The sequence below is a fragment of the Halyomorpha halys genome, unplaced genomic scaffold (genome assembly GCF_000696795.3).
Source record: "Halyomorpha halys isolate HHAL.00 unplaced genomic scaffold, Hhal_1.1 Scaffold348.1, whole genome shotgun sequence".
Taxonomy (NCBI): Eukaryota; Metazoa; Arthropoda; class Insecta; order Hemiptera; family Pentatomidae; genus Halyomorpha; species Halyomorpha halys.
In genome coordinates, this window is record NW_027116547.1 from 737953 (window position 1) to 758383 (window position 20431).

General features: G+C 33.1%; 1 protein-coding gene across 2 annotated transcripts in view; it reads right to left on the reverse strand.

Moving 5' to 3' along the window:
* Positions 1-10200, reverse strand: part of LOC106681556 (methionine synthase reductase) — a 21777-nt gene extending 11577 nt beyond the window's left edge. The window contains exons 1-7 of one of the 2 annotated variants that reach the window (XM_014421912.3): positions 9779-10199; positions 9573-9704; positions 9266-9493; positions 7247-7447; positions 6555-6755; positions 2939-3041; positions 734-839 (exon numbers count right to left, since the gene is read on the reverse strand). In XM_014421912.3, the coding sequence (XP_014277398.1) occupies positions 734-839; positions 2939-3041; positions 6555-6755; positions 7247-7447; positions 9266-9493; positions 9573-9704; positions 9779-9898 (1091 nt within the window). In that variant the 5' untranslated portion in view covers positions 9899-10199. Of the gene's footprint in view, positions 1-733; positions 840-2938; positions 3042-6554; positions 6756-7246; positions 7448-9265; positions 9494-9572; positions 9705-9778 lie in introns of both variants that reach the window. The other variant, XM_067053303.1, reaches the window with a different exon arrangement.
* Positions 10201-20431: the final 10231 nt, after the last annotated feature.

A 20431-nucleotide genomic window follows, 5' to 3' on the forward strand; every position in this document is an offset into this window, starting at 1 on the left:
TATGAGGAAATAGAAACTGTTTTGAGACTTAACATGGATACAATTTATTTTATTACCCTTTTCATTTACTCTTTACAACCTTTAATTTTTCTTATTATATTTTACTTTTCATTGTATACCCCTGTTATTTTCCACTTATGTTTTTTTCTTTTTTTTGTAATTATGTCAAGTGTTTGTATCTTTTTTAGCCCTGGTGAAGCCCTGCAACGTGGGGCAAAACGTTGGCTCAATAAAAATAGTATAATCATTTACTGTTTCAGTTTTTTTGACCGCACCCGGACCATATTCCATTCATCTATACACATGGTCAATCAATAATAATCCAGAAAATATAATTAAGATTTAAATAAGAACATTTACATATTAATATGATATCAAAATGCCAATCTAACAGCAGACAACGTTGCATATTTAGAATATTTATCAACCAATAATATAAAATACTTGACATTAACAAAATTTACTTATTTACTAGACAAAAATTAAAACAATTTTTAAATTTAAATGTTCATGGCTTTCAAATTAATTTTTCCTATTATCAAAGAATAAAATGAATAATGACACAATTGCAGACTAAAACTACATATTCCTTCCATTTGGGAAGACCTACAGTAAAAATAATAATTGTATAAAAAGGCTAAAGTTCAAGGAATACACATTGCCCATGTTTAATTTTTGAATTAGTGAAGTTAAAAACATGAATTCAGCTAATTAATTATTAAAATATAATTACCTATATATATCATCCTTGTTCCGATGCCTACAACCAAACATAATGTGATTTTCTGTATTTTTTCTGTTAGGACCAGAAATCTCTTGTTGTCGATGTTCTAAAAATCCTTTAAAAAGTAAAAAATATATATATAAATAAATACAGTACTACTGAAATAATAAAAACACTTTTTGCTTCTTCACTATCAAAGGTAGAGAAGCTCAGTACCCATGCAGGGGATGAACACCCTCAGAATTGAAAATTATTACTCTCAATTTTTTCTAGACATCCAGCGACAAATTTAGTCAGTTTAATATCTGTCTGTCTGTTATCAAAATTGTGTCATATATAACTGATCAAACCATTAGTCTGATTCAATGAATTTTTTTAGGAATTTCACAGTTTGGTAGCTAGTTGATCTCAAATAAATTTTATCTACTACTTTCGCTTATGCATGTGTTAATTTATTACCCTTGTCCAATTTAACCCAAATGTGGAGATAAGTTGGTGGTTTAGTATATAATTGGTCTTGTACCAATTTCATCAGATTCTGTCAACTAACTTTGTTTACCCTTGCAAATAACTTCTTTCTGGATATATAACTACAATTGTCCCATAAATGTTGTTCTCAAATAACAAAATCATTAACATTTAATTACTGACTCAATAGGAATTTTCACAAAAAAGGTAAAAAAAAAAAAAAATGGAATTTTCATACATGAAAACAAGAAAGTTAATACTAGGTCAAAAATATTCAATAGGTGTTGAGGGTTCTATAGCTAATGCTCTAGGAGCGTAGGAAAAAATATTTTTAGCAATTGTTTACATCATCATTTTCTATCTTTGCTCTGTATGGATTTAAACATTGTTATATATCAATCACTTTGTTTTAGTTAATGAGAATAAGAAAAAATATTGTTTTTATTAAATGTATAGAAAAAAGTAAAAAACTAAAAGCCACTTCCAGAAACGACATTAATCTTTCACACCATCAAAAAGCCAAATTGATGATTTGGAGAAAGTAGATGAACTTATCAACACAGTCAAACTGTCGCAGTTCAGTTTTACGCTGGAATGCTCCACCGTTTGAAGGATTGAGTCCACCCAGAGATCGAAGACAAATAGGTTCTTCAATGTGACAATAAGCCCTCCCTCTCACACTTCACTTGCCGCTGCCACTGTTTTGACCAAATTTAACATGGTTACAATGCCGCAGCCACCCAACAACACCAACAACCTCCCAGCGACTACTTTTTGTTTCCCCGAATTACGTTAAATAGTAAAAATAAAGCAATAAATGACAAAATATTTCATAATATGATCATATCATATTAAAAGGAATCTGCTTTTAAGAAAAAAAATTCTGCCTGAAGAAAAAGATTTCATTTTATGCTGCCGCACAGAATGTGTTGAATTAAAATCTTGTAAATAAATAACCTTCAATCATAAATAACATAAAACCTTTAATAGTCTTATCTACTAAATAGATTTAAGTGAAACAGTTAAAAATCTTAAGTTTTAAATGAGCAGTTATCAAAGAGAAAGAAAATACCTTTAATCACGATTAAGTATAATTACATCAGTTACCAATAATAACATACTAATACTGGAGCTTAAACAAAGTCTCCACTTTCAGCTTTAAATAAAAACATTGATAGTCTTCTCATTAACAAGCTTATTCCTCAAAACATAGACCAATAATTGTTTTCAATTAAATCCATATCTGAGACAATTCAATTATTGAGAGTGCGCTGAGTCAAAATTCTCACTCTCTACTTCAATAATTTTCCAAAAATGATATTATAAAAAAAATTATTGGAATTTCTCTGGAAAAAGAATTGGAAACTCTACCATATCGTATATTTCACAAAATTTGGTTTTGCTTTTTTTATAACTTACAGATGTAAAACAGAATTTACAAAAGATCCTTAAAGATTAACAAAAAACATCAATGTACCACTATATAATTTCATCTCTTATCTCATATCGTGCTTTGATTGAAATACTTCACATCTGAAATGAAGGAGAGGGAAATCAAAGCCAACAAGAAAGATTTGATAAACACTTTTTTTTTTTTTATTTCTTGAATACCAAATACTTTAAAATACATGAAGGAAAAAATGTCCAACCCTAATTTATTGCCTAGAACATACTTAAACAAGGACTGAATTTTCAGTCATTCTTAAATTAATATTTAAACTGAAATGGTAGGTTACATAATCTTACCAAGGAAAGGTGCAACTCCAGTACCAGGTCCTATCATTATGAGAGGCAAGGATGAATTTTCAGGAATCCTGAACTTAGTGGGCTTTCTTAAGTAAACAGGTATCTGAAATAAATAGTATAAATTATTGATCCTGTTTAATATTATTGTTATAAAGGAAGGTAATTGGTTAACCATATAGACTTGAAGGATAAGATAGTGCAGGTGGTGATCAAAAAAGATACTCAAATAGCAGCTATTTATTAGAAACCAATGTTTCGGACCCACGTCTTCTTGAGGGCTGAATAAACAAAATACATAAATGTAGTATTTTAGGACTATAAGATTACATAAAAAAAAATTGTAAAAATGAACAGGGTTAATTTAAAGAATATAGAAGTTAAAATAAATAGAATAAAATATTAACTTACATCTTCCATCAAGAACTATAGGTATTGTATTTTAGTAATTTTAGAAGTGTGTGAGAAATGAGAGGAGAGTAAATAGGGCTAGAAATAAGAAATTTTTATATTTTGACTAATTAATAAAACTTCTTATCTGCGAAGCATGTTCATTAAACAAACTTTATTAAGTCAACTTTATAAAGGATTAATTAAAAGAGATGGAATTATAAATCTAATTTATAATTGGAGTTACTAAAAAAATAAAGAAATGAGAGAAGTCTTATCGACTTTATTTATTAGGTTATTTCATATTTCAATGGGATTGATAACATCAAATAACCCAATTTAGTACAATCTGTATGGTTATTAAATTTAATTATATATTTGCTACAACTTGACTTCAATGTTATTTATTCAAATGGAGAGGAATAGACGAATATTACATTATAGAGTTAATCATTATTATTTTTGGTCCTTTTGTATTTCACATATATATTTTTAATCAGTAAATCAAAAATAACATCGCACTTAGTCATTTACTCATCATGTCCATTTAACAAGCATGTATAATCCTGATTTAAACCAGATGAAACAGAAGGGCACAGTTAAGTTATAAATAAAGCAGAAGAAACATAACTGAGAAAAAATGACAAGCAGGAATTCTAGCATTAGGAATGAAGGAGTAATATATTTCCCCTGATAAATGAGAGTTAAATATTATTTGTGTGACAATAAGAAAAAAAATTATAAATATAAAATTACAGTAAGGTATTATAATTATAACAACAGGAAGCATAAGAACTTAGCAATGATATTAAAGAATTAAGACTAAACAATGATATAATGATAAATGATATTCAGAGACTAAAATAAGAGAAAGTATATAATAATTAGGCAAGATAATAAAAACGAAACATATACAAGGGATAAGATTAACTTAGAGATAATAAAAAGATAGAGATAGTACAATGAAGAACAGAAATCAAAACATTCATTGTTGAAAAGAGGTTCAGAGATGATTTTTTAAAAAAATAAACAACAGTAATAAATAATGCAGTATAATGTTTGCAAATGCAAAGTGAAATTATGATAAATAAAAAATATAACAAAAATTTAGTGCAATAAACCCGATATGGTGTAAATCTTGGAGGATTAGTTTTAGTGCATTTTTACCATGCACAACCTTCGAAGCAAATTAACAAAGGGAATAAGAATCTCTATACTGTCAAGAAAAACTGGAAAACATGTTTAATGTTGAAGAGTAAAGATGATGCAATGTGATTAAGTCAGGTTTTTCAGTTTAAACCTAAGCAAATATTTAAGTAATAAAGAAGATAAAGCAGTTTTGACAATAATTTCTTGTCCCATCTCCTTTAATAAAAATTTAATAACCTAATAGAATTTAAAATATCTTTTGACTTAATTTAATAAAATTGAATATTGACATGAGTATGAATTTGATTCCATGGGTAAAAAGCTGCATTAATTAGCTGAAATATAAAAATTTCCTGGGTCTACCACAATCAAATCCCTTATCTCACCATTACAGCTATGGACAAAGAACTACCATAGGAGGACTTGGGATTACTAGTGCACAAAAACACGAGTGGTCTGCACTAGAAAATTATGGCATTAAATATACAGGAAGGACACACATCTATTTTTACATATATATTAAGAACATGCTGTAAATTTTTATACTTATTATTTGTTATTAATATTCCATTTTGTTCATTTTAACTTCCTTATTCTTTTTAATGCATCCTGATCATTTTTTACAATTACATTTAAATGGGTTTTAATAATAAACATTGGTTTCTAATTAATAATAAATAGTTTTTAATATATGGCTTTTTTAGTTGTTCTAGCAACCTGAAGATGGGGTGACAAACCTGAAACGTTGTTTTCATTTTAATGTAATAAAATATAATTTAAACAAGGAAGAGTATTATTTGTTCATCATTTCTCATTAGAATTTTTTATTATATGAGAACCTTTCTAGAAACCTAATTCTTCTCTCTCTATAATCATTATACTATAAATCTGAAGTAAAGAATTGGGCTTAAGCAAAATATATCCTGTTTATGAAAATATAAAAGAAATGTTTAGGTAACTGAAAACAAACAATGAGAACCTATCAGGAGAAATTTGTAACATAATAATTACTAAAATAATAAGATCAAAATGTTATTTCAAAAGAAGTACAGAACAAAACGAATATTTATATTTTATGATTTGATATGGGTAAGTTGGTTGGCGCTGAATACTTATCAATATAAGTAGAGGACATACTTATGCACCTAATGTAGCAAGATAAATAGATGATAAAATTTGAAGACTATGTTGCATAAATAAACTTATTGAAATAAAAAAAAAAAAGAAATAAAGATAATATGATTAACATTTAATAAATTGATTTTTCAATTATTTTTTACATAAGATGATGAAATTAATGCAATTAAATTGACAATGAATGACAAAAACAAAATTCATACAAATTATAGTTGATATCAATCATCACTATCAACGCGGGACAAACATAATTTAAAACAATACAATAAAACATACTTTTTATTCACCTTGTAGTTTTGAATTAAGAACATCCACCTAATTTGAAGGTAGTGATAGGTCTCAGTTACATATTATTGCTGAAATCATTTTTAACATATAATTATCCAGTAGATTAAAATAATAGGTTCTCCATGGAATTAAGAATAAATGAAAATCATGTTTAAAACTTAATATAGTAAAAATTATGATGAGGATAGTAAGAAGTACACTATAACTACTAAATTTTAAGTTAATACTTGTCCTCAGGTTTCATATAACTTGAAATACAATAAAGAATACAGCACAAAACTGAAGAAAATAGTTCGTAACATTTAGAATTTCTTAGGTGTTTCTAAAAATTTATAAAAAGCATTTTCAGAAAACTGAGATTAATCTACCCTAGATTCTAAATGTTATACCACATGAAATTAATTGTCAAGATTTGAATCAAATCAGATTATAAAACTACAGTAATCTCGATTAACTGATAAAACACAAAATATTGTAAGAAATATGCAAATATTTTCCTACTGAACAATAATAACACAGTACGAATTCAAGAAAAATCATGTAAAATATTTGATGCCAAATTCTTAAAGACATATATCAACTCGAAATTTCAGAAAAACAGAAGAATAAATATTTAAAATTTCTAAAATTCATATTCATAATAAAAAGGTTATACCTTAATAGTCACTGGTTTCAGGTTATCAGACAATTCTACTTGAGATAATTTAAAATTTAAATCATGCAGTGGAAGTGTCATATCAAACAGCCAACCTGAACATACTCCTCGTCTATTCCTGATGTCATGCACAACATTGAAAACTACCCTTAACAAATTCGGATCTTTAAGAGGCGATGAAGCAATTGAATATGGTCTTGGCTGAAATACATAAATTAATATCTGTGTGAAACAACATTGCTTTGAAAAAGAAAATTTTAGAAAATCTAGAATGAACCTTTTAGTTTTATCACAATACAGATCAATTTAAGCCAAGAAGTAGCTTTAGATTCTTTTAAAATTTAATTTAGACTTAGATCATGCATACATGTAAACATCATAGTAATAAGTTAATAATCATGTAGAAATTGATTGATAAATATAATCTAGTTGATAGTTGAGGGTGCAGTAAAAAAAAATAAAACAGTAAATTTTAAAATTAAAACTAGGAATAAATAAATTTTGTAATTAACTTTTGAAAACAGTAATGAATTTATTTGTTTATTGTATTCTCAACCATCATTTAGATTATTTTACCTTTTTTATAATGAATAAATTATTTTTATTGAAATAACTAATTATGACTCATCACTTAAATAAAAAAAAAATTCTATCATCTACAAAATTTGCAGATTTTCACACAAATTATTTACCTGTAATCTTGGAATATGCTCTATTAGTAATGACAATGGTGGCCTACATGAAGAGAAAACTTGTAAAATATCTATAATTGAAGTTTTTTGCTTTAATATGTATTCATTGTATTCTCCAGTACCTTCTCGACAACATAATTCTATTATTCGCCTTTTCTCGATTGGATCAAAAGTGTGTTCAACCAGTGCTCTTAGAAGTGCCTTAAAAGTTAAAACACATGGTAAGACATAGTATGAATTCAAGATCACACAACTTAATCTGATTAAAAACAAAATATTATAGCATTATAATTTTGCAATTTGAAATAAAGTTGATAGTATATATAAGCTATAAAAAAATTGATAAATAACGAACCTTCTAGCACTAATGGGTAAAAGGCTATTCGGTTAATGTATGATGGAAAAAAAACTGATATAAGATATTAATGAACTTACACTTTGAGTAAAGAACAAACATCTAAAGTCTCCCTTCTAGGAATAATAAGCATATTTATCAAAAAAGGAGACTTATCAAAAAGGGAGAGATTTATCAAAAAGGGAAGCATATATATCAAAAAGGGAGACCAAACAGAATGGATCAACTATAAAGGAATTTTTATTGTTAATTGTGCAAATAAAATTCACCCTATTGAATATGAGAAACATTAACCTTTTGCTAAAAGAGTTTGGTTCAAATCAGGTAGTTTCAGAAGAAGAAACTTCACAGCCAACCAAATGTTTTTAATCAGACTAATCTAGCTTAGGACAAATAGGACTTGAATTAAAAATTAATTCAAGATGAGGTAACTAGGTGGAATTCGATGTATTATATATTCATGCATTTTGTTTCATTAGAAACATTTATACAGATAGCACTTTTCAATGAATAAATAAGAAAGAGTCTCATGCTCTACCGACTGAGCTAGCCGGACCATAATAGTAATATAATAGTAAGCGCCACAGTGGTCCCCTGCACACAGTTGATCCCTCAACCTACCTTAAAATGCCCTTCAGGCAAAGAAAGGAAATTTATGTTTATTATGTATACATATTCCTATTATTGTATTATGTATTTGTTTTGTTTGAGTTAATAAAATTAATAGAAGGGTGAGAAAAAAAAAAAAAAATGAATAAATAGAAAGTTTATCTTCAGAGCATTAACCCTGCCTCTTCACAAATAACCATTGTGCTGTAATGACACCAATGAAAGAAATTACACAAGTGGCTAAAACTATGTTAGTCTTTTTTTTAATCATACTTATTCAAGGACTTACAGATACATCATGACTAAAAATCAAACTTTTAATCCATGTATAAAAGAGTTGATTAATGATACTCCTGTAACATTTTACTTATTAAATCTACGATTCAAAAATATGAGCACCAATTGGAAACAACATAATTAAAAAAAGTGTTTAAACTATCACAACATGAATTTTTTTTTTTTAAGTGGTCATCAAGAATCAAGATAACTAACTGGAGGAAGAAAGCTAGATGAGGCCCTGACTTGGTAAAAGGTTGTCGTGTAATTTCAGCATTAGTTCAAAACTGACAATCAGTGTACTCACTTATACATAATGAAAAAATGGTAGGCCACAACCTGACACCATAAAGTGGTTCATATTTTATGCCTTAACTAAAATAAATTGTTGAGTTTATGTTTATCCCTTTTGGGTGCGTGTAACAAGTGGAAGTCGTAAGCTGTGATCTAGTTAAAGTAATGATAATAATAATAATAATGTAGGATAAAACTCACAGGAATAGAATATTCCATATGAATAACATATAAATAACATATACACACTATTGGAAGTGACATTTGTGTACTGTTACTTCATTTTCAGTAGTTAAATGAATAAATACAACAACAACTGGAATTAAAACTATAAACATAATTTGATAAAACAAACTATGATTTTGATCATAGAACTCTTTAAACAAGGTTACATTTTATCATACTAAAAACATATTAGCAATATAAACTTAAAATAGAATAGAATAAATGATACAAATAAAAATGGCTAAGACTAAAATGCTTACCTTTTTGACAACAGACCTTATGTCAAGGCAATTTTGGAGTAAGAATTTCACAGAGAATACTGGTGGTATATAAGAAGGAATCTTTTTCTTTTTAGTTTCATCTACTGAAAGTTTATATTTAACATCACCACTAAGTCCTAGTCTATTCAAAATGACATTTATTTCCTTTTCATCATTTTTTGGAAGGATACCAATTGTATCTCCAGGTAGATATGTTAAATTTAAATCCTAAAATTAATGGAACAAATTAAGAAGAGCACAAATCTCTGACAAATTCATTAAATCTTCACCATCAAAAGAATATTACGGATATGTCCAACATAATTTCAAGAGTAGTCTTCACATCAGTCCCTTCGCTTAAGACAGTAGCAGAAGAAACACAGACATTTGATAAACATGAAGCAGCAAATGGAAATGTTGATTCTTTCAAAAAATTGTTCTGAAAATAACTTCATGTTAGTCTATTATTGAAGCTATATAATCATTGCACAAATAACACATACTGAAACTTACTTCTAACTCATCTATATCACAGTTAATGTCCGTTAAAACGCATGAGAAATGAGATGTACACAATGGAGGTAAATTAAGATCTTTGTCAAGAGAAAAGTATAGATTAGTAAGAACACACATTGCGACTATCAAAATTTGAAAGCTCTAAAACTTCAAGCTGTATCACGTGTGGGAAGCTACTGTCACGAGGACTCGTTAACGAACGTGAGTTTGCATGGAAGTGTTTTTATAAACGCAAAGCTAAAACAGAATATATGGATTAACAATTATGGTATACTATACCAGAAGTACCCAATCTTTTTCGGTTTGCGGGTCCCTAAATAATCGGATTTTTTCCGCGGCGCCATTAATACATAGTTTTTTTTCTAAATTTTTGACTTTCTTAAAAAATTGGAAAACATTCCTTTTTAAAAGCGATTATCCATTTAACAGCGAATTTAATGACAGATATTTACTATTTTCGTACTATTTAGTGACTACAGTATGGGTGGGGAAGCCGTTCTTGCGCACTAGCCGTTTCAAAAGATGCGGATTGGAAAGAAAGCAATGAAAGGCTTGGAAGTTAAATACTTGGCATTTTGTCAACATACACGATTGTTGGCGGAAAAATTCGAGAATTGGAAATTCCAAGAAAATTGCCGAATTGGTTAATTGAATATTTCGCGGCGTCATCATGACGGCACAGCGGCGCACAGTTTGGGTATCACTGTACTAAACTATGATATAATATAACTACCATCTAAGTGGGTTACGGTAATTACTTGTTAGGACAGTAGATTAGGGTATTTTGATACTTTTTTCTTGTATATTAGGATGCAAATATATAAACTTCTAACAAATCTCTCACATATAATATATATAATCTGACCAGAATCTCGAATGTTTGACCACATGCTACAATAAGGATTCATGCAATATGCAATAGTTTTATATTATGTCTTCCATATTTTTATCCTAAACATAAGTAGTACTCGTTCGTAATAGTATATCGTTGTTTGAATTATATGGTGCCAATTTAAAACTCAATAATTCTGATAATTAAACCTGCTGCCAGATTAAAACCTAAAATTGTAAGAAGATGGTCCGCGTGGCGGTCAAGAAACGTTCAAAGGCAGCAACACTAACTATTTAATAGTAACGTCTCTCCCCACTTTTCAGGGTTTTATCAGGATTGATGAAGCCATCCAAGGTGGAACGCCGATTTTCCTATTCCCGCCCTATACAACCGCCAATCGGAACATGTTCCTACAATCATCATGTATGATCAGCTGTTAATCTTCCAATATAAAATCTATATTTAATGTTTGGATTCATATCCCGTTTATCACCGGACAATTGTTCCAGGTTCCATTTCTTCTTGCTAGACATTGTTAATCGAGGATTTGATTCCAAATAAAACAGTATGTTTCCAAATGTTATTGGCTTTAGCTAAAAAACAAATAGGCAGTTTATTTGATTGAACTACTTTAACTCAAATATACTACCTAACAAACTTTTAAAAAACATTTTAAAAGATTTTTTTTTTACATCCCAAAAAAAGAAGAGTTCTGAATATCGCTCTGCCTTGGGGGTAACGTCTACTAGACAAATGTGTAAACGATTGTCCAATTAAAAATTCAATTTTTTAGTTCTATTTATCTATTATCGATGTTTTCCTGATAGATGACTGAAAAAAAAAATCAATTTATCTTCTACTTTATCTCTAATAGATACTGGTAATTATGTAATATTTGTTGGCAAATATCTTAGTTGCATTTAATTTGATGTTTTTTCCGTTATATTGAAACTACTAAGAAAAAATACTTTTTCCGAGTTTTTCTCATTAACTCGCAACCAATGCATTTAAGATATGACAATGTTATTACTGGCATTAAGAGCGTTAAATTTCCTGCAAGTTTCATTTATTAGAAGATCTGATAGAAAAGTAACCGGCAGAGGTGAATTTTTTTAATTCTAATTTTTTTTTTAAATAGATGATAACCAAGCAGGAAAGTATAAGATGCAGATGATGTAACTAGATAAATTATTAGTAATTCATAATCAACATCTTTCGTCCATATGCTTTCTTTCATAAATATACATCTTTTATGAAAAACTGTAATAAATATTATCCCGACTTGATTTTATGGTTTGCACCCTGCATGCCATCTGATAGCATAGCTGAGTAAATTGCTAAATATGACACATTTGAAAAAGATATTCGATGATTAAGTATACACAAGCATATCATATCAATGGGGTCTGTGGTGTCTAGGTTTTGGTTTAAATAGATTTATAAAAACAATAGTTTGGGCCCCGCATGAATCGATAGAAATTTATAATACCATATATAATACAAATATATATATACAAGTTAAGCTCCGTCACAAGCAGAACTTTTAAAAAAGGGAAAAGGGACCGTGAAATGACTCGCATAACAGCTTAAAGACTACTTTATTTCTCCTTTTAATCCTCTATATATACATTTGTAGTGTTTACATTGGTCAGTAGGTATTAGGGGAGATAACAGGTACTCTTGTACCTTAACTCTCCCTACCAGTTTACAAACACATCTCGTAAACTAATAAAAATAGAAAAATAAAAAATACAACCAAAGCAGCCGTGAACCAAGTCAGAGTTTATGACATATCTAGAGAAGAAGAATACAAAACTGTAAAGTAACATAATTAAAACTAAAATAAAAATAATTATTCCTTCATTTACAAAGACAAAGTAAAACACAATGACTTCTCTTACAAATTATTACATATATATATTACGTATTAGAACAGAAAATTAAAAAAAAAAAAAGGAATAGAACCACCGCTTAGACACACAAAAAAAAATTGTACATCCCACCCGGTGGGTAAAGTTTCCCTGGTATTATGAAGGGGGAGGGGCACTGCACGTCCCGAGATGGTGGTACATCAGGCATTTTTAATTGCTTAAGATGAACCGTCCTCCTTTTTCGTGGTTCTCTCAAACTTTTTATTGTGACAACGTTGTGTTGTCGAAGAGTAATCACCCAAAATGGGCCCTCATAGTGCAGTACCTCCTTTCCGCGATTAGTCCCTAATTTGCGGTATACGATGGTCCCAATTTTAACTTTCCCCATCACGTCTCTCAAATTGAGGTTATGGCGAGAAACCCTTTTCTGTTTTCCCTCTCTATACGTCTCCGGACCTTCTCCCACAAATTCCGAATAACGTTATTTTAATTAACTATTTCTCCTCCCCCCCCCCTGTCTCTCTAAAGTCTCGGTGGCGTCCCAGTAGACCGAAAAGAACCTCAAACGGCAAAAACCCGTGACGGTGTGAATCGAGTGGTTCTAGTCCGCAACCGCCCTAATCATTGCCTCATCAGGCTCCAACCCGTCGTCCGCATTGTAAACTCGGAAGTGGTCACTTAGGGTACTGTGTAGTCTCTCGATCCCACCCCAACCTTTAGGGTGTGAAACTTCTAGAGGTTAGATGGCATTACAATACCCCGGGACACCCTAAAGGTTGGGGTGGGACAACCTTTAGGGTGTCCCGGGGTATTGTAATGCCATCTAACTTCTAGAATTTTCATTTCCTCTCGGATAAGGGAATTATCAAACTCCTGCTCTCCGTCAGACGAAATGGAGTCAAGAACGCCTTAAAATTGGAACCAGGCGCGTAGTGCACCTAATACCGTTTCCACTGACCAATCCTTTACTTGTTCCGCCATTCCCACCATACTTAAAAATTCGACGACCGTCATCCACTTATACCCCACTTTTCGTTAGAGTTTCTTCTTGTATTGCCTTGGGAGGATGTCTGTCATATTTTGTACTCAAGCACACACTACAACCCCATATTATCACTGTTCATTCCTCTCCAGGGAACCACCGCTAGGTATTACTTCATTCACGTTTTCTGGTGTGATGCATCCTGCACACATTCTCACCAATTCTCTTCTTTCTGCCGGAAAGCGAATGCAAGTGAAAAACAAGTGCTCCGCGGTTTCCTCGACGGTCTGACATCCAGGGCATTCCGCGGTGTAGTCCAGTTTGAAGCGGTACTGTAAGGCACTAAAACATCCATGTCCGGTCAACAATTTGGTTATATAACAATCCACCTCACCATGCTGGCGACCATACCACGTGCCAACATCGAGTATTAACCTGCGAGTCCTCCTCCCGGAATCTGTAGCCTCCCAATGCCACTGGTCGATCGTTATTTTACCCTCTTCTTCTCTAGAAACGTGCAAGGGTCGTCCATAGTGCCTGCTTCTTTCTTCAACAAGGAGTTGAAGGCCAATGGTGGCATTCGGGCTATCACGCACACCGCTTGGTAGGAAACAGTTCGAAAAGCGCTAATTGTCCTTAAACAAACTCTGCGATAAACGGAAACCATATGTCTCCTGTATGATATTGTATCCATCGCTTCTTCAATCTCCAAATCGAGGCTGCATATAACATAATGGAGGGTACAACAGTGGCAAGAAGCCTTCTGCTACTTTCATTGGGACCTCCGAAGTTTGGCATAAGGGGTGACAAAAAGGATACTACTTTAGCAGATTTGGCGCTGATATACTCCGCGTGAACATTAAAGCAGAGACGTGCATCGATCATGACTCCTAGGTGTTTTAAGCAAGAGTGGGAACGAATTTCGTGCCTACCAACCGTGACAGTGATGGACTCAGTCTGCTTCCTGCTAGTTACTACGAGAACCTCAGTCTTATGATCTGCAAGTTGTAGGCCTACAGAAGCCAGCCAACCTCGAACCGTAGCAACAGCCTGGTTTGCAAATCTTGACGAATACAAGAACTGAAGAGATCGAAGAAAAGATCTAGCCTTTTCCTGAGAGCCACCTTCAGAGCGACATTCGGAATTCCGTCCAATCCTGGTGCCTTGGCATGTAGTAGGTCCGAGGCGACGTCCTCTAACTCTTCCTGCGTGATTTGTGGAAAATCCGTTGTATATGTATTATCTATAAATTCAGTAGTATTCACCTGTTCAGGGAATAGTGTTCTGACAATACTATCTACAGCATTTGCTCTTGTGGGGACCTGCATCGTGCCTTTACATAGTTTCTTGAGAGCTATTTTGTGAGGTCTACCCAAGGGTCTGCATCCACTTCATCACAGAGCTCTCTCCAGTACTGTCGTTTGCTTTCTTTAATGGCTTGTCGGAGGTTCCTTTTAGCTCTCTTGAACTCTTTTGAAGGACAGAAAACTCCGGCAGACGTCTCGCTCGCTGGTAACGTCTTCTTGCTTGGTTGCAACACCAGCGAAGGTCGTTAATAGTATCCGTCCACCAGTACACTGAGGAATGATGTTTGCCAGACTTTAAACGGGTCATAGCTGCATCGCAAGCCCCAGATACAAAAGAGGTTAGTGTACGCGCCTTTTCCTCGGCTGACCCTTTCAATTCACACTCGTCCTCTAGCATTCAAGTGAACGAGTAGCTATCGAAAGTCTTCGTGTTCCAACCGTTGGTCCTCCATCGACAACTTTTCTTTCTTGTAGGCATGTCCACAGTAATCAATATACCCTGGTGATCATTGTTTGTATAAAATCTACAAACTTCCCAAGTAGTGATCCGATGCATGCGTCCACTGACAAACGTCAAATCAATGATTGATGATCTTCCTACTCTTGTAAACGTCGGTTTTGTCCCGGTTTTCATAAGGATTATATCATTTAGTTGTGCGAAAGCTTCCAGGAGAACTTCACCTCGTGGATTTGTTATTTTATTTCCCCATTCCGTTGCCCATGCGTTGAAATCACCAGCTATGATAGTTGGATTATGGCAACTAGCCTCTAAGACAATGCGATCCAACAAATTCGCAAAGTCTTCTATTGTGATGCTGGGATAGGCGTAGCAGCTAAAGATGTACACTTCGTTGATCTTCGCCCATACAAAACCGGAGTGCGCTGTAGTATTCACTTCCTGAATATCTTGGGAATTACAGGCACAAATAGCAGCTTTACCACTGATATCGGATACCCACGAGCTGCCATCCAGATTTTTATATTGTTAGCAGAGTATAGCGACGTCGATGTGCTGTTCCCGTACTGTTTGGTAAAGGAGATCTTGTGCAGCTTCACAATGGTTCAAATTCAGTTGAAGTATTCTCATCTGCGATGTTGTTGGGTTTGCATCATTGTTCTCAATGCTGTACGGAAAGCTGGGCACTAACTACTTCCGCTGGGATGGTAGGCATCTCCCTTTCCAACACAATTCCGGGCTGTGTCCGTACTCCCAGCAACGGAAACACTTTACAACTCTAAGTCTTTCGCGTATACGGCTAACAACAAGGCCTACTCGAACCTTTCCTTTAGCAATAACCTTCCTAGCTTGGAGAACCGGAAGTGAAATAACCGCTGTTTGTGTACCTCCATATGTTTGACGGATAGATTTCACTGCTGTGATGGGCACTGAATCTTTACCCAGGAGAGGTTTTAAGACCTCCGCAACCTCCTCTTTTGTGGTGAGAGCATCCAAATCTTCAGCTCGAAAAGGGACTCTTCCGTCCAAGTTCGGACTTCCGCCCCTTCACCAAGCACTCCATCCATTGAGCTTTTTAGTGCAGCAAGATATTGCTCTTTCCTCCGGTCCAATTGGTGTAGCAGGTCACCTTTATTAATTTTCCGGACCTTGTTGATTAAAGAGGCCATCTCCACCATTGCCGGACTTTTCTCACCTTTTGTAGGACATCTGATATATTTACAATCACGGCATTGGGCCTCGGAGGCTTGGGGCGAGGTTTCTTCCTCGATCTTTTTCTTACTTCCTGCCATTGCTCCTGCTGTGGTTCTCCACATTGAGCTGCCGATCTCTGAGGGCGATCTGCATTATGATGCACCACTGGTGTATTGGGTTGTGTGGTTTTCTTCCTGGCCTTCGTTTTATCAACCGTTAAAGAAGGTGTGGTTATTGTTCCCTCTGTTTTAACTGCATTTTTTCTAGGTGGACTTACTTCCTTCGTTTGGGTGTGGCTCTCTGTAGTTTCGATAGGGAGTGCAGCTGTTTCTAACTTTTCAAAGTAAAGTTGTATTTCGCATGCGAAACTCCTTATCTTGCCATGCACATTATTCTTGGTACGAATGAAGGAGAGAAGCTGTTTAATCATGCTCCCAAGATTCTGCATCACCTCTGTTGTGGTAAGTATTGTGGCATTAGATGCTACAATGGCCAAGTCTCCAACCATAGCAGCACTGCGGTCGTATTATGACGACGCCGGGGAACCTGCATTCGCATTCCCTACCGGCGCCGGTACTGGGGTTCCGTGTCCCTGCACCGTAGCACAGTTAGCCCTATCTTCCATACTTTCTCATAGAATTTTCGCATTTTATACCTCCTGCCAGGTTTTGAAACAGCCGCCTCTAACCTGAGGAACGGACACTGACCAGTACGTCGTCTATTCTAGAAACCGTCGCGTCTGGATTTGAATCTAGTTTTGGTCCACCCCGGGTATTTTATTTCCCCGGTTCCCGCCATATCTGGTGAGAATCCCCCTATCCGCCACCTGGGGAGGCGCCCGATGGGAGACTAGTTACTCCACACGGGTGTGTGTGTGTGTGAGTGTGTTAGATGACAGCGGGAAGATTGTTAATAAAAAAAATGAAAAAGATGGATTGAAGAACACTCTGTGAATGTCTAATCAAAACTAACTTCTTTTTTTTTTTTGTTTTTTGTACCGCCTAATACCTTTATTTACAACGAATACAATATAGATAATAGACTAAGCCTAATTACATATATACATTTATAAAAACATATATTGAATATAACTAACTATAACTAATATAACTAACTTATAACTAAGCCTAATTACATATATACATTTATAAAAACATATCTTGAATATCCGGATGGCATTTTAAGAGTAGGTACAAGGTCCGCTGAAGGCGGTTTATACAGCAGTGGCATTGTAGACGGGGGACTCACATAAAATGGGGAAGGACCATTCCGGCTACTAACTTAATTTGGTCCAGTACCTCTATATATCTCCCACCAGTTTACGAACAATCATCGTAAAATTATATAGCACAATACAATAACATATATATAAAAAAATTAAAAAAACTATTCACCATAAATACAAGAGTAAAACTAAAATACTTCCGTTACGGGACACTTTTTCTAACATGGCATCCCGCAAAATGATTTATAAGACGTTGTCACGTCAAAAATAAAAGTTTATATAAGTAAAATGTTTAAATGGTTACTATAGTTATCCAATAATGTTTTGTATTAAATGTAAACAAAACAATAAATGTTTAAATGGTTACTATAGTTATCCAATAATGTTTTGTATTAAATGTAAACAAAACAATCTACTTCCGTTACGGGACACTTTTTCTAACATTGCATCCCGCAAAATGATTTATAAGACGTTGTCACGTCAAAAAAACAAAAAACTTATGCCTCCTATATACACAAACAAAAAAGAGAAAAGAAAAAATTAAGTTCATTAAATTAAATTTTACTTTAGAACAATTGTAGTTCGTACTGATGAGTTTGACGGATAGGCTCCCCTCTAGATTTTTGAGTCCCAACGAAAATATAAATAAAGAAAATAGTGAAATTATTTGATAGATGATTTTTTTGGAAGTATGCTAGAATTAGTAATATAACATTATTGAGTTGACATCATCACCGATAACAAGATCACAACACCGTTGAAGAGACAAGATGAATTCGATTCTTCGGCAAAAAAGGAAACATTTAATGAACTTAATTATTCATCTTACACTTATCTCTAAAATAATGGGGGAAACGAATAAAAAAGAACCTTTTTTAGATTCAAACATAACAAGATGGTCAGGGTTGCGGTCAAAAAAAGAACGAATATCTATTTTATAAACTATTTAATGTCCGATGTGGGCGAAACATCGCCCCACTTTGCAGAGCAACATCCAGCTGGCTGGAATCGAGCGTTATGGAAGTCAAAAGGTCTAACGTGAGCTTCTAGTTGTTTATTGCTCAGATAAGAAAAAATACAAGAGCAATGCGCCCACAACAAAAAAAAAAGATTACATTTTCCCAGAGGAAAGATCCGGTTTACATTTTCCAAAGAACACCCAATCAGAAGGCTGAAAGAAGATTCAAACGGGTAAATGGGTGAAAGATATTCTTTAGAGAGGAGAGAATCGGAGGATCGGAACTAGAGGACTTACCCTAACTATGTCAAGAAGGAAGACGGCACATATGAGAACAAATTGTAGGGGTAGAAGTCTAGCACACCAGATACGTCTAAATTATAAAATTTCAATGAGTATTAACATTAACCCCTCACTTGTACTCTCAAGTTAATTCGAGCGCGCTGAACAGGCCTGACTGCACACTCAAGATAATTCGAGCGGCGTTAAACGTATTTTATGCTGCTATAATTTTCCGCACTCCAATATAATCGATAATTGAAAATAACAATATGATAATAATAAAATAAATGACAATGATTTATTCTCTGTAATAATCGTCTATATAAAGCCTATGTTTACATAAGGAGACCGATATCCAAAATCTAAAATTAAAATTTTGATTATTTGTATTTTTTAAAAATATTTTTGCCCAGAAATGTTCTAAATTGTGTTTTTACATTAAAAAATAATGGATTTTATTGGCCGTTTTTTTTAAAGAATGCGTTAAGGGATTAAATCCTCTATTAATTGCTTTAAAAAAAATCTTCAAAATCGAACCAGTATCAACAAATATATGGGGTATTGAACTTAGTTAACATATATTCTGGGCAGTTTCCTATGGAAACCCACCCGTTCACTTTATTAACGTGAATAATATGAAAACCATACATCCCACATGCTCTATAGAAGGATATTTAAATAGTCCAGCAACATAGCTAAAATGGAGAAAAATTTCAATTGAATCAATATTTTATATAAGACCAATTTTGTAAGGAATCGCCTCCAAAGCGGTAAGGAAAGATGAGTAGTGGACACACCAGATATCGTTTCTTGGGATGAATTAGATAGAGCTGCATTGTTATGCTTTCAGATAAATATAATTTCAACATCATTTCCTCAATTGTGATGACCTACTGTAAAGGTTCTAAGAAATTCGAATTACGTCAAGCTGATTCCTAAAATATTTCACTGAACAGCAGCACGCAAAGAAGTTGTGACTTTCACTTCAAATAAATTAAAGGAAAGAATCTGAACCTTACTGTTTTCCTCGTAGGATATCATCATGGTCTGTAAAAATATAGCTGACCTATAGTATAGAAGGAGTTATATCTCTAATAAAACTTTCCTTATATTATTTTTAAATTTATCATCTGAGTAGATAGATTTAGTAAAATGGAAAAAAGGACAAGTTATATATAATTGGTTATCTGTTTTCAAAAACCCTCTAATTGGATTTTTAGTGTTTTTGAGATAAGAATCGTATTCTGAGGTACATCATAGTAGAATGGAACTATTCTCCACAATTCTCTGCTCTATATCTCAGAAACTGCATAATTAAGGGAAAAAAGTTGGTTGGTATGGCTTTTATAGACACCAATTTAATTTACTTCAATTTTTTAAAAAATAAATTTTTCCCCAAACTTCTAATTGAGATATAAACGTACCGAAAAATAATTTTTTACCTCTTCCACTACCCACACACCTAAACACGACGCACTATAGTGCGTGGGCCTACAATGGCACTAAGTTCTGGTGGTGCTAAATAATCTCTGAAAGGTAGCT